General features: G+C 41.9%; 1 protein-coding gene and 1 long non-coding RNA gene across 2 annotated transcripts in view; one reads left to right on the top strand and one right to left on the bottom strand.

The window, feature by feature from the left end:
* The window catches only part of LOC135199920 (uncharacterized), a 31516-nt gene extending 20384 nt beyond the window's left edge, over positions 1 to 11132 (bottom strand). The window contains exons 1-2 of the mRNA XM_064228039.1: positions 10965 to 11132; positions 8929 to 9099 (exon numbers count right to left, since the gene is read on the bottom strand). Coding sequence (XP_064084109.1) covers positions 8929 to 9099; positions 10965 to 11132 — 339 coding nt within the window. The remainder of the gene's footprint in view (positions 1 to 8928; positions 9100 to 10964) is intronic.
* The window catches only part of LOC135200438 (uncharacterized), a 112446-nt gene that overhangs the window by 55128 nt on the left and 41677 nt on the right, over positions 1 to 15641 (top strand). The window lies entirely within an intron of this gene.

Below are 15641 nucleotides of genomic sequence, written 5' to 3'. Positions count from 1 at the left end.
AAAAGATCTTTTACTTTGGACGTCTCAGAGGAACATCTCCCTATTACAAGTTCGTTCAGGGAGAAAGGAATGTGAGGGCGGACAGGCTCAGCAGGAGGAACCAGGTCCTTCACACAGAGTGGACCTACACGAAGATGTGTGTCAAGATCTCTGGTCTCTGTGGGGGACTCCTCATGTGGATCTCTTCGCCACGTTCATCTCCAAAAGGCTAGGCAGTCTTTTGCTCGGTCGTGGAAGACCCCAGAGCTCTATGGTAGACGCCTTCCTGCTAGACTGGTCTCACGTAGACGTCTATGCTTTTCCTCCGTTCAAAATCCTGGGACTAGTGCTGAAAAAGTTTGTGGCTTCAAAGGGGACGAGGATGACATTGATAGCCCCCTTTTGGCTGGCTCAAGACTGGTTCACGGAGGTGGTGGAGTGGATCGTAGATTTTCCCAGATCCCTCCCAAGAAGGATGGATCTTCTCAAACAGCCGCACTTCCACAGGTATCATCAAAACCTCCCCGCTCTCGCTCTGACTGCCTTTCGACTATCGAAAGACTCGTCAGAGCGAGAGGGTTTTCTCGTAAAGCTGCAAGCGCGATCGCGAGAGCCCGCAGAACCTCCACTAGACAAGTATATCAGTCCAAGTGGGAGGTTTTTAGAAGGTGGTGCAGAACTAAGAAGTTGTCCTCCTCCACTACCTCTGTAGCGGAAATTGCGGATTTCCTTCTATTCCTGAGAGAAGAATCTCATCTAGCTGTATCCACAATAAAGGGATACAGAAGTATGCTTTTGGCAGTCTTCAGGAATAGAGGATTAGATCTGGCAGATAACAAGGATCTCCACGATCTCATAAGGTCCTTTGAGACTTCAAAGTCTAAGGAAACCGGTCGCTCCTAACTGGAACCTAGACGTGGTACTCAAGTTCCTGTCATCCGAAAGGTTCGAACCTCCTCATCTGGCGTCGTTTCGAGACATCACTAGGAAATGCTTATTCCTATTATCTTTAGCCACGGCAAAGAGAATTAGTGAATTACATGCTCTGCAGGATAAAGTAGGATTCAAGGGAGACTCAGCTATTTGCTCGTTTAAAACCCTGTTTTTAGCTAAAAACGAGAATCCCACGAATCCCTGGCCTAAGTCATTTGAAGTTAAAGGCTTATCGAGTCTCGTAGGCAGAGAAGCAGAGAGGTCTCTATGTCCTGTAAGAGCTCTGAAATTCTACCTTCAGAGAAAGCACCAGATGGGAGGCTCTAGGCAAGGTCTTTGGGTGCGCGGTAAAAGACCCCACAAGACTGAGTCCAAGAATGCTCTTGCATTCTTTGTGAGAAACGTCATTACAGACGCGCATAAGATCTGTCCTGACGAAGAGTTCCGACTGTTAAAGAGTGAAAGCTCATGAAGTGAGAGCAGTAGCGACGTCTCTCTCGTTTCAGAAGAATATGTCACTTAAAAACATCATAGATACGACATTTTGGAGATGCAACTCAGTATTTGCATCTCATTACTTGAGAGACGTGCGTGTGACCTATGAGAAATGTTTTTCTCTGGGTCCTTTCGTATCGGCGGATACGATCCTGGGTAGGGTAGGGAGCCAACACAATCCTTAAGTATATACTTACCCTTCTTTTTAGAATGTTCTAGAGTCTCTTTCTAACAAAAAGGACTTGGTGCTGCACGGGCGCCGCTCTGTTGTTCAGTAAGAAACTCTTGTGATATCTAATTAGATGAGTATAAATTTTTTTTTTTTTTTTTGTTTTTTTTTTAAAAAATTATGGTATGTGTGCGTATTGTGCTTTTGAGTTATGGTTGTTGTGAAGAGTTCGGGGGATAACTCGGAACAATCTTTATTCTAACATGTGGTTAGGATCAGGTGGTCGGGATTGGTTGTTATGCTCCTTCATAAGGTGTATTGTCATATAAGTGGATCAGCACCATTGACAAAGTCCTTTCAGGCTCTGCCGTGTAAGCGGATAAGACCCCATCGGCAGACCCACAAGAAACTCTTGGCCATAGATCATATATCTCGCTAAGTTTCTTGAGGGATGCAGACTACTGGGCAAACACCCACGAAGTCTACCACATCAGGTAGGAACCAAGGTTTTATTTTATACCTACAACATATGTTGTTTACCTGTCTATTCCATAAGTAGCTGTCTCTTACCCTCCACCAAAGGGTGCCAATCAGCTATGTATATATCTGACAGGTAAGTTGATTGTATGAAAATGATATTGTTATGATACAATAAAGTTTCATACATACTTACCTGGCAGATATATACGATTAATGGCCCACCCAGCCTCCCCGCAGGAGACAGGTGGAAGAGAGAAAATATGATAGAAAAACGGGAATGGTTCCTAGTCTGCCGCCCAGGGCAGGCCGGTAGATCAACCTGACCTACCTGTAGCGAGTGGCGCGAAATTTGAATTTCTGTCGGGACGACGGAGTCTTAGCTATGGTATATATCTGCCAGGTAAGTATGTATGAAACTTTATTGTATCATAACAATATCATATTTTAGGGAAATTGACTACCTAGAAAACACATTAGCCAGTACAGTGATTAGAAAACTTAAATCTCATTTTGCTAGGTATGGATTGCCCTGTGTATTGATTAGTGATAATGGACCCCAATTTGTAAATGAGAATTTCAAACAGTTTGCAACTGATTATGATTTCGAGCATAGGACAAGTAGCCCTACACATGCCCAATCTAATGGTATGGTCGAATCTGCAGTGAAAACATCTAAACGTTTAATTAGAAAAGCTGTTGAAAGTAATAAAGATCCCTATCTAGCCATTTTGGACCATAGGAATACTCCTACTAGGTGATAAAGACGCCAGCCATCACAGTATAACCTAGTAGGAGAACACGTACCAAATTACCAATGTTATCCAAGTTACTTGAAAATCAAAATAGTAAATTTAGAGTTGGCTAAGGTAAAGAAGAAAATAAAAAATGCTAAGAGTAAATTTTTATTATGATAAAAATGCTAAAGATTTAAGTATTTTGCATGAAGGAGATAATGTACGTCTTAAACCTTATGTTTTGGGCAAAAAGGCCTCCGGGAAAAAGGAAAAGTTGTGGAAAAAACGATTAGATGAAAGGTCTTATCTAAGTTGAAAGTGAAGGCAAAGCTATTTAGAAGGAATAGAGTTCAGTTGAAAGAAACCCCAAGTGATGTGCATATGCCCAAGGTAAATGAACCAGTAACTATTGACCTTATTGGTAATGAAATTGAAACTCCTGTCAAAGTGGAAAATAAAGTTGAAAATGACAGACAAACAAGGTCAACCAGAAATAAATTACCTTCTAAGTATTCTGATTATGAAATGTATTGATGTTGTACGCAATTTCTTTAATGTCATATAAATGTTATGATTATGAAGTGTATCGATTTGGTATGTATATTCCTGAATGGCATGTTTAATTTTATACTAAGAATGAATATTTCAGTTTTGAACAGGTACAACCACATGTCTATTATAATGGTGTACAATGTTTTGAATGTTAATAACTTTTAGAGCTGATTATAGTCCTAACCAGTAACATATCAAAGTAAAATTCATGTAGTATTTAACTGATAATCCATCCAAATAAATTTAATTTTAAAAGAAGAAAAGATGTTATGTTATTAATAATTATTCTGTAATTATGATAATTGTATTGTTGAGAACGCTACCAACAGTTCCATGATTCCTGATGCCACCGCCAGATGTCGGCGTGTGTTGTTGTTGCTGTAACTCCGCTCATTACAATAAAGTTAAGCTTCAACATGTGAGTTTACATCATGAATATCCAATGTACGACATCGAGACAGGCGTTTTGAAGAAGAGATCGCTTTATTGCAATTTTGCAGCTAAATCTGTCTCTCCCTCACAGAGGGCAAAGCATTTGTATGCGCCTTTTTCGAGCCATCTCTTCCCCCAGGCTATGGTGAAGGATCTGGCAGTAAGTCTTCAAGAAAAAGCCACTCAAGACCTTTTGGCTCAGTCGTTGCGACATCCTACTGGCCCTTCCACGTCTTCAGGAGGCCAGTCTCTTAAAAAGCAGAAGCCCTTTCGTGGAGGAACTTCAGCTAGATCTTCACCCCGAGGGAGAAGTCTTCCTAGAGGTAGAGCCCCGGCTAAGTCTAGGGGCAAGAAGTGAGAGATCCTTCCTTCGGTCACCGGTAGGAGCCAGGCTGCAGTTGTTTGTAGAAGCCTGGAGAGAGAGAGAGGCGGACACCTGGTCTCTCAACATCATAGAGAAGGGGCACAAAATCCCTTTCATAAAGTCGCCCCCGCTGACTTCCACTCCCAGGGACTTGTCCCCATCGTATCCTCGAGAAAAGCGGAAGATACTTTTCGACCTGCTCGAGCAGATGCTCGAGAAGCGAGCAATGGAACAGGTCTTAGACCTGGCAACGCCAGGATTTTACAACAGATTGTTTCTAGTTCCGAAACAGTCGGGAGGGTGGCGGCCGGTCTTTGGATGTAAGTCGTCTGAACCTCTTTATAGAGAAGCAGAGGTTCAAGATGGATACACCTCAGTCAGTTCTGGGGGCCTTAAGACCTGGAGATTGGATGGTATCACTCGACCTTCAGGACGCCTACTTTCACGTCCCGATACATCCCCAATCAATGAAGTACCTTTGCTTCGTCCTGAAAGGAAAGGTATTTCAGTTCAGGGCTCTTTGTTTCGGACTGAGTACGGCCCCATTTGTGTTCACCATCTTAATGAAGAATGTGGCGAGGTGGCTCCATCTTTCCAACATCAGGATCTCGCTCTATCTGGACGACTGGCTCATACGAGCTTCTTCGCAGACCCGGTGCCTGAAGGACCTGCAAACGACTTTGTCTTTAGCTGCGTCCCTGGGACTTCTGGTGAACTTCGAAAAGTTACATCTGACCCCAACACAGTCCATCGTGTATCTGGGGATTCAGATGGATTCAGTGGCTTTTTGGGCTTTTCCGTCCCAGGAACGTCAGCAACAAGGCATAGAGAAAGTGTCAGCCTTTCTAGGGAAGGATTCATGCTCGGTGAGGGAATGGGATGAGTCTGCTGGGGACATTTCCTCGCTGGAGATTTGTTTCCGTTTTCCTGGGGAGGCTACACCTCCGACCTCTTCAGTTCTTCCTGTCGGACAGCTGGACAGACAAGGACAACCTCGACATGATTTTATCCATCTCAAAAGAGGTAAAGAGCCATCTAAGATGGTGGCTCGATCCGTTGAAGCTGTCAGAGGGCATGTCCCTCAAGCTTCGGAACCCCGACCTAGTGTTGTTCTCCGACGCGTCATCCACGGGGTGGGGAGCAACACTAGGGGGGGGGGAGGGGGGGGGGAGGAAGTGTCAGGCACCTGGAGAGGGGAACAGGTAGCCTGGCATATCAACTTCAAAGAGCTGGCAGTGGTTCAGTTAGCGCTCCGGTTCTTTCAAGACAAAGTCTCCCGTCGCGTAGTCCAAGTCAACTCTGACAACACCACAGCCCTGGCATACTTGAAGAAGCAAGGAGGAACGCACTCTCGCTCCCTGTTTGCTCTAGCGAAAGAGATTCTTCTTTGGGCGAAGGCGAGAGAAGTCACGATCTTAACAAGGTTCATTGCCGGAGTAGAGAACGTTCGTGCGGATCTCCTCAGTCGACAAGGTCAATTGCTGCCGACAGAGTGGACCCTCCATCAGGACGTATGCCAGGAGCTGTGGGGTCTTTGGGGATGTCCTTTGGTGGACATTTTCGCGACATCAAGAACGGCGAGACTTCCTCTTTACTGCTCCCCGGTTCTCGATCCGGGAGCAGTAGCAGTAGACGCCCTTTTATGGGATTGGACAGGCCTAGATCTCTACGCATTTCCCCCTTCAAGATTCTGGGGGAAGTGATAAGAAAGTTCGCAGCTTCGGAGGGGACGAGGTTGACGTTAATCGCCCCCTTTTGGCCCGCAGCGGACTGGTTCACAGAGGTGATGTCCTTCCTGGTGGATTTTCCGAGATCTCTTCCCCGTTAAGGAGAGATCTACTCAAACAGCCCCACTTCGAGAGGTACCACAAAAACCTCTCCGCTCTGAGTCTGACTGCATTCAGACTATCCAGAAGCTAGCCAGAGCGAGAGGTTTTTCGATACCTGTGGCTAAAGCTATCGCCACCGCGAGGAGACCTTCATCAATCGCGGTGTACCAATCGAAGTGGGCAGATTTTAGGAGCTGGTGTAAGAAGAAAGGAGTTTCCTCTACCACGACCTCTGTGAGCCAGATCGCCAACTTCCTACTTTATCTCAGACGAGATTTGAAGCTTGCAGTGTCGACCATTAAGGGCTACAGAAGTGTTTTATCTGTGGTTTTTCGCTAATAACAAAGATCTCCATGATCTATTGAGATCTTTTGAGACCACCAAGGTGCCTCTACCAAAGTTGCCTTCTTGGAACTTAGACGTGGTCCTGAAGTTTTTAATGTCAGGTCGCTTTGAACCTCTTCACACTGCATCTTTGCGAGACTTGACGAAGAAGACTGTATTCCTAACTGCCCTGGCGATGGCGAAGAGAGTTAGCGAGATACAAGCTATTAGTAAGCACGTCGGCTTCAAAGGGCATAATGCGGTCTGCTCTTTGGGTATGACGTTTCTGGCTAAGAATGAAAACCCCTCCAACCCTTGGCCTAAGGCGTTCGAGATCAAGGGTATGGCAGAGATCATTGGTCAAGAGCCAGAAAGAGTCCTGTGTCCTGTCAGGGCTCTAAGAGAATACCTTCGGAGAACAAGGAATTGTAGAGGTTCTGCGGAGAACTTTTGGTGTTCGGTCAAGAGACCAGATATGCCCATGTCCAAGAATGCACTGGCATTCTTTTTAAGGAACACCATAAAGGAGGCGCACTCATCTTGCAAGGACAGTGACTTTGGACTGTTAAGAGTTAACGCTCACGAGGTGAGGGCTATTTCGACCTCGATAGCCTTCCAGAAGAATATGGTCCTCAAAGACATTTTGAGTGCCACTTTTTGGAGGAGTAACTCGGTGTTTGCCTCGCACTACCTACGGGAGGTGAGAACGACGTACGCAAACTGTTACTCTCTTGGGCCATACGTCGCCGCAGACACTATTTTGGGGGCAGGAGGTAGCACTCATCCTTTCCCATAGAAAAGGGTAGGTGAGTTTTTTAATCTTTGTAATGTTTATGGTTGTAGGGTTGGCCGCCGAATGCGGACTTCCCTTCTATTAGCCTTTTTATGTGGGAGTTTTTTGTTAGGCTAACTTAGGTGGTGGTTTTGCCTCGTTGCCCTCAGAAGTATGGTCATGGTCTAGTCACATTGTGGTCACGTCCCCGTTGACAGATCATCTAGAGCGCACCAACTACACAGGTCTCTACCTTGTTGGTAACTCTAGTGAAGCAGATGCAGGCTTGGGTGACAGTAATCACGAAGTCAGCTATGCTAACAGGTAAGGAACCAAGATGTCAATCATCTACATGTAGTATATGTTTCCTAAATACCTTTTCTGTCTTCCCACCGCCAAGGTGGGGATTCAGCTATATATATATCTGACAGGTAAGTTTCATGAACAAAATGATATTGTTAAGATACAATAAAGTTTGTTCATACTTACCTTGCAGATATATATATATTTAAAGTACCCACCCACCTCCCCTCAGGAAACAGTGGAGATAGAAATCTGATAGAAAATGGGAATGGTTCTTGATACCCGCCTCCCAGCGGCGGGAATGGGTACTAACCACCCTACTCCCACTACGTGTGTCGTAAGTTTTTAGAAATTCTGTCGGACTTCAGAGAATACAGCTATATATATATCTGCCAGGTAAGTATGAACAAACTTTATTGTATCTTAACAATATCATTTTCACATTAACTGAAAGGTTTGTAGTATTGTTTAGAATTTGAATCAAACTGGGCTACTTTATCTAAACTTTGTAGCCATTCTTGAGTGTGAAGTTTTTTTTGAAAGTGTGCATGATTACTCAAAAACAGTGCTGTATTTTTTGTTGTTTTGGAGAATTGTTTAGGAAATGCTGTTCACTGCCAGTAATTTTGGCTTACTTAAATGCACATAACTGCTTCATTGCCAGTTGCAGACACTCAGGCAAATATTGACCAGAAGAGTAGATAGTGTTATGTTTGACCAGAAGAATAGATAGTGTTATCTAGCTTTATACGTATGTACTAAATTGCCGAACATTTTTGTCTTCAATGAGGATGCTGTTTCCTATCAGCCTTCTCCACCTTTCTTTGTCCAGTCCATCCTGACTTCCTAAACCTTTCTCTTGCATCCCATTTGCTATTTTATCCTTCCATCTGAACTTTGACCTTCCTCCTCTTCTTCCCTTTGCCATGCTCAAAAACATGATCTTCATCTCTGCATAACATGACTAATCCACTGTAGTCTTTTTTCCAGGGCCTCCTTTGATACTTCCTCTACCTTAACTGTTCCTCTGATATTCTGACATTTAAATATAAATCGCTAATGCACCCTCTCTAATCCTATACAAAACCAGAATCTCCTTTTCCTGTAATAACTGAAATCTGATCTGTAAGTTCTCTACCTGTTCCCCTCATTCAGTGGAACAATTCCAACACAACTTGTCTCTCCTGCACCACATTCACACACTTTAAATCAAAAGACTTCAACACTAAAACAAGGTTACTTATTACCTTGTTCAAAATCCTCGGAAACTAACTTCTTAGAGGAATATTTAAGGTAGAGGAAGTATCGAAGAAGACCCAGGAAAGAAGACTACAGTGCTTTGGTCATGTCGTGCAGAGAGATGATCTCGTGTGTAAAAGGTTTATGAACATGGAGAAAAGGAGAAGAGGAAGGCCAAAGATCAACGGGAAGGAGAAAGTAACAAAAATAAATGACATGCAGGAAAAAGTCTTAAGAAGTCAAGATGCGTTGGACAGAGGAAGGTGGTGAATTAAGGCTGACAGGAAATGATGACCTCATATGAAATTAAAATGTGTACTCACGGGTAAAATAACGGCGTCCTGTGGCGGTGACTGCAGTTTCAGTGCATGCAATAGCAGGTTTTCTTCACTTTGTGTTATGGGGGCAGATTTGGACTTGGACTGAACTGCCCATACTGGGGCGAGGCTAGTCAGGATTTTCAGGTCATTCTTGGTCAAGTGATCAACGGAAACCTGGAATATAGAGAAAGTCTTGTTTTACCAAGTAAGAAATGCATATTTGGTATGCTCATCTAGATCTAGAGTTAGGCATTACTGAAGGTTCTTTGCTGCATCCCTTCCTCCCCTAGCTGCAACCCCTTTCTTTCCTTTTACTACACTTCCATTCATATTCTCTTTCGTCCATCTTACTTTCCACCCTCTCGTAACAATTGTTTCGTAGTGTAACCACGTGATTTCCTCCTGTTACACCTTTCAAACTTCCTTTGTTCTTGGTCATCCTTTCAGCGCTGAATGACCTGATAGGTCGCAGTTCTTGGCCTTTGGCCTAAATCTTATAGTATTCCTATCTTATAGAACTTAAGTGAACAGTTCTCAAGAACAGCTCTGTAGTTGATTATATATAGTTAGCATCTACTATACTAACCTTTGATTTCTTATATAACTGAGCAGAGGGCAGGACACTGATGGCGAGAGAAAAACTTTAGTGTGCCAGTATTTGGTCATCTGCAGATTTTGGCTGTGTTTACTGTATTGCTGTAGATGAAAAAAGAATAAAATGAACATCCCAATTGCTGAAGATGGTATTACGTACACCAGTTAGGTCACTGAAAGTGAGGAATGAAATCATTGTTAACAAAAGCATTACATATTACCATTTTTCAGAAGATGAACCCTATTCATATGAAACAAGCCACCAAAGGGACCACTGACTTGAAATTCAAAGCTTCCAAAGAATATGGTGTTCATTAGAAAGAAGTAACAGAATGTAATGGAAAATACACAAAAGAAGAGATCTCGCTTATTTTTAAAAAACAAATAAATAGATAAAAATGTATTAAAAAGCAAAAAGAATAGTACAGCTTTCCTCCGTATTCGCGGAGATGGGTACCAGACGTGCATTTTAGATGAATTGATTAAAAAAAAATAAAGCACCTTGTAGATATTTCTCATAGAAAAATACAAGCACTAGGCAGATTTTCTGCAAATAATGGGGACATATGTTCCAGAGAGAAATCCAACGAATACTTGAGTCCACGAATCCAGTCTGCGAATAGGGGCCGGGGGTTCACTGTACAGGCAGTTCCCCGGGTTACCGATGGGGGTTCCGTTCTTGAGACGCATTGTAAACCAAAAAATTGTCGTAAGCCGGAACATAATGAAAAAATCCTAAGAAAACCTTACTTTTAATGCTTTGGGTGCATTAAAAACTATGTAAACTTTGTTCTTATTGTATTTTTTCATCAAAAAAAACCTTCAAATATTGATTATTATGCATTTTTGTGTCATATTTCATCTGCCAGATCAGTGCTGTAGGCGCCGTAACCCTGGAACATACGTTGTAACCCTGGAAATAATTTCTGATGAATATAATTGAAAAGCGCCTTAACCTCGGAACGTCGTAACCCGAGCCTGTCGTAACCCAGGGACTGCCTGTTTTAGGGTAGCCATGTATTGCATCTTTGCTTGAGCATTACCAAGTACTTGAAACTTAGCAATGTAATTCAGTTCCCGGCTTACGACGTTCCAAGTTACGACGCTTATGGCGCTGATCTCGGCGGAAGAAATATGATTTCCAAAAATGCAAAATAACCAATATTTGAAGGCTGTTGTAATGAAAAATATGATAAAAATGTACTTTACATAGTTTTTAATATAGCCAAAGCATTAAAAGTAAGGTTTTCTTAGGATTTTAACAATTTTTCAGCTTACGGAGATTTTCAGCTTACGACGCATCTCAAGAACAGAACCCCCCTTGTAACACATGGACTCTGAAAGGGCTTTAGAGGTTTTCCCAACATCAAACAAAACTGTATATGAAGCATTGTAAAATCTGCTATAGTGCAGGATTTTCAGTTTAGTCTTCTGAAGAATCTTACCTCGTCACATAACTGGAGAGTAGTGAAGTCGTTGGTTTTTGCTCTGGTTGATTGGATCCAATTTTCAAGCTCTTTTCGACAGCTCTGACCTGAGCGACAGGCATCTGTTGTATCCTCGACGGTCTCACTTTCTGCAATACTACGTGAAGGTCTGACATTTTTTTTCATTTCCAATTGACTTACTTTCAGACAAGGAAGACTGGATATGATCTTGTTCCAGTTTTAATCACGTTTTCAAAACCCCCAGTTATTTTGCTGTGAAGAATTTCCCGAAAAGCTTCTATTTGCTCATCCATCTTTGCATTGCAGGAGCTTAATTTGATTTGATAGTCTTGAAGATGGTTAATGTAATCTTTTCTTAATTTTTCAGACACCTTCATTTGTTTCTTTTCTCCCTCTTTCATGCTATCCAGTGCATCTCTCACAGATAAAGCAGGACATAAGCCGGGAGGGTGATCCACAACGGTGCAATCGCGACATATCCAAACCTCACATTTGCCACACCAAAAAAGTCTGAATGATCCATGCTCGTCACAGATGCCAGCGTGGAGCTTGGGTTCCAGTGACAAGGATTGATTCTTAATTGGAGAAGGCTTCCCATGAGAGGTTGTTGGCAGCGTTTCTCTGCTTGCTCGTAATGATTCTGCTACTTTAAGCAGCTTGTAATTAACTGAAGCTTCACAGGCATTTCTGATTGCGTGACTCCTTCTGCAAGACGGACAAATAAGTGGCCCATCCCTCAGGCTTTTATTAATACAAATATGGCAGAAGCTATGTCCACATGGCAAGGTGCGGGGAAGTCGCTCCCTCTCGTCAAAGCCGTGGAAGCAGATATCACAGTCCAGGCTTTCCATTCTGTGAATAAAAATTTATGCAAAACTAACAAATGTTCTGAGCGAGGAACTCTAAAGCAGTTAGAGCGAAATATTTTGACCAAAATGAAATTATTATTCTGAAATTTCACAAGCATTAGAAACTTGGTTCACTTCAACAACTATCATTTTTGCATTTATGAATTACTTCCTTTTATAGTGCATACTCTAAATTGAATATCAGGAATAGTAAATATAAAAAAGTGAGCTTTTTTTCATAAAAAAATATTCATAAAAAAAATGCATTAAAATATTCAAAATATTTATACTAATTTTCCGATAAAGCGTTCAACGACATCTCTACCCATAGGGGGTTAGTGCCATCAATGCACCTCACGTGTTGCACTGTAGGGATTACTTAAGGTTCTTTGCAGTGTCCCTTTGGCCCCTAGTGACCTCTTTCATTCATTTTACTGTACCTCAATTACTCTTTCGTCCATCTGATTTTCCACCCTCTTGTAACCATTGTTGCATAGTGCAACTATGAGGTTTTCCTCCTGTTACACATTTCAAAACAGCTGTCAGTTCCCTTTGTGCACTGAATGATCTCATAGGTCCCATTAAGAAGAAATGAAACTGAATTCAATAGTTTTCTTTTCTGTCATTAAAATGGGTGCAACAAAAGGGTATAATTATGAATCTTTGACCAGCTGCACAAAGATTATCAATCACATGATCACCGAATTATCAGATCTGTCTCACAGGAAAATCTTTGGAACAAAATTAAAATCAAATCGTCGAGAAATGGCAATGTATGCTTATTATCCCATCAGAATTCTTTATTCTCTGATATTAAAAGATTAGTGAGAATCACAGGTGAAAGAGCTATATTGCACAATAGGTGGATGAAATCTGTCAAGCCAACAAAGAACTCTTTTGGACTAGTTGGTGAATCAGAGATAACAGAACTGAAGATTCGTGGCTGCACACAGAACAAATGAGTTTGGATGGAGGTTACAGTAAAATTTGTTTGAGCTATGGTCACATGTTTAGTTCAAAACTGCTTACTGTAAAACTTATCGTCAGTAGATTAGGAATGTTGTGTAAGATGAGTTTCTTCATTATTTATAAAATCCCTTACCTTTAGCTGTTGCTAGCTGTACGGACTAAGATTTTCGATTGAGGTTGTTGATGCCGCGGTGAGGAAACCCTTAACACGAAATTAATCATATCTGTCCCGATATCTCCAGCTTGCTTCTACGCTATCGCTGATAAGGATGAAGGATGGTGATAAGAGTCAGGGTAATACATACCATGCTTTGGCAAATATAAACATTAAAAATTAAATGTGGGGATACATTACACCTTCACAAAATATTCATGAAATTATACCTGATTAGTCTTGTGTGGTTAATAATACATAATTACTATTCAGAAGATGAACCGTATTCATATGGAACAAGCCCACCTCATGGGCCATTGACTTGAAATTCAGGCTTATAAGGAATAATTATGGTGTTCATTAGAAAGAAGCAACAGAAAGTAATGGTAAATACAAAATGAAGAGATCTATTATAAAAGAATTAATAATACATAAAATGTAAGTGTGTAGTAAATTATTAAAATACAATGAGAATTGTATCAGGGTAGTAATGCATTTCATCTTTGCTTAAACTCTTGAAGTTCCAGTTGCTCGTCCTCAGGGAGCTGTTCCTCAGTCCAGTGGTGTGAGGAATTAATTAAAGACCTCTAGAACTGACAAGGGAGAAATTTGAGGCTGGTTAGGAGGATTCTCTCGCTCAAAGTAACTTGAGAAACACAGGTATTCTCAGTTGTGTGCCTGGCAATAGGATTCTAAGGACAGTCATTGTATTTCAAGCTGGAATTCAGACTAACAGGGTTGATTTAGGTTAAGCAGGCTTTATGGCAGCCCAAGGGTGGTTGAGGTTAAGAAAAACCACATGCACACACCAACACTTAACAAGGAAGAATGCGCGTGCTGCTCTTGACAGTAGGTTTATGTGAACTCTCGTACAAGAAAATTTGTCTACTGTTATCTTAGCAAGTTGACCTTGTTTGGGGTTACCTCATTGCATGTAAGCCTTTTGTTAATGCAAAACTCAATTAGAAAAACCAGAGCAAAACTTTTCCACCAGTATTTGTTATGATACACAAAAATATTATATATGTAATAATTAAGTTTTTTTCAAATAAAATATATCTTGATTACTGTGTAAAATGGTACATACTCTCAAGATAAACGCGGTCTCATTATTCCAAGATTCTGTGACATGTTAGTTTAAATGATGGGACTAATAAAGAAATGCAGTTAGTAAATTTTCTCGGATACATGAAAACAGTACATCATAAAAAAATCATATGGTCAATTCTCAGGTCTTGAACTGAAAAAAACTTCTTATTTGGAAATCTGAAAAAAAACAAAAAAGCATTTTTTTCATAGGTATACTAATGGTACACATTATGTATATGGATGGTCATTAGTAATTATGGTAGGCAAATCACACACCAGATTCTACCATGTGATAATGCCTCCACTTCCTTGACGCCTCTGAAGTAAAACTTGGGCACTTCAGTCACAGTGTCTCCTTGAGGAAGGCTCTGACACGATTGTTTTTGGTATAGGAAGTGCTACCGTCTCTGGGTAACTTGTAGCAAAGTCTGACACCATCAGGATGACCCTGTTGTGTAGGGGGTAGTGCTATCAGTGCAACTCATGTGGTGCACTGTAGACATTACATAAGGTTCTTTGCAGAGTCCCTTTGGCCCCTAGCTGCAACCTCTTGGCATTTAACATTTAATACTTCTGTTCGTTATTCTCTTTCTTCCTTCTGACTTGCCACCCACTCTAACAACTATTTTGCAGTGCAACTGTGAGGTTTTCTCCTGCTACACCTTTTAAACCGTCTTACTGTCAAGTCCTTTTCACCCCCAAAATGACTTCATAGGTCCCAGCGCTTGGCCTTTGGCCTAAATTCTATATTCTAATTCCAGCCATGAGGATGTGCCTGTTGCTTTTTGATGCTGTGGCGTAGATACTCTCTTGGAGAGCTTTTCCAAATGGCATCTACCCCAGTATGTAAATACCTATAGTGCAGCTCTCATGATCTCTGGCAAACATTCTGGTGTTATCAGATTGCTGCTGGTTATCCAGTCGACACATTTTACCTCATAAGTTCCGGTACCCTTTGTCCTTTGGTCTGCATCAGTTTAGCTGTCACCCTTACTCTCGTAGACAAGGATCCATCCGCTGGGCTTCTTTCAGCTGCTCTGCTCCTACTTCTAGGATGACAGAAGCTATACTGCCAGTTTGCTTGATGCTACATTTCTCGCACTGAGTCTTTTCTGTGGTCATCAGCACTGACCTCAAAATTCATCCCTGCATCACTCCTTTGGTTTGTCCCTTTGGTCGTCTACTCCAATATTGTTCTCAACCATCTTGGCCTCAGCCTTGATCATTTCTACAGAATCTCTTATGCGTGGAATGCTTCGCAGATACTCCTGTCAGTGAAAATGTACAAACCCATTTCTTATCAGTCATTTGGTTCAAGGTTACTGTACAACTGCACTTGTACGCCATGTATTGTGTAGTACTGTACAGCTACCTTCCAAGGCTTGGGGGTCGTTATCCAGGATTGATATTTCACCGGGGGAGGGGGTGTATCTTAAGACCTGGGTATTCGCGCTCGGGTTGCCTGTCAGCCCATCCACGAGCATTCAACGGATGAGCGTCTACATATAAAGAGTAGACCAGTCAGTTGGACAGTCAATTCGGTGTTATTGCCTACAATTTTCGCCTAGCCCTCATCGCAGTAGTACAGTATGGCAGCGATGGAAACTCCGCTGG

This window comes from Macrobrachium nipponense, chromosome 26, assembly GCF_015104395.2.
Source record: "Macrobrachium nipponense isolate FS-2020 chromosome 26, ASM1510439v2, whole genome shotgun sequence".
NCBI classification, from domain to species: domain Eukaryota; kingdom Metazoa; phylum Arthropoda; class Malacostraca; order Decapoda; family Palaemonidae; genus Macrobrachium; species Macrobrachium nipponense.
Note: the sequence above shows the minus strand (reverse complement) of the source record. Positions and strands in the feature narration are given on the sequence as shown.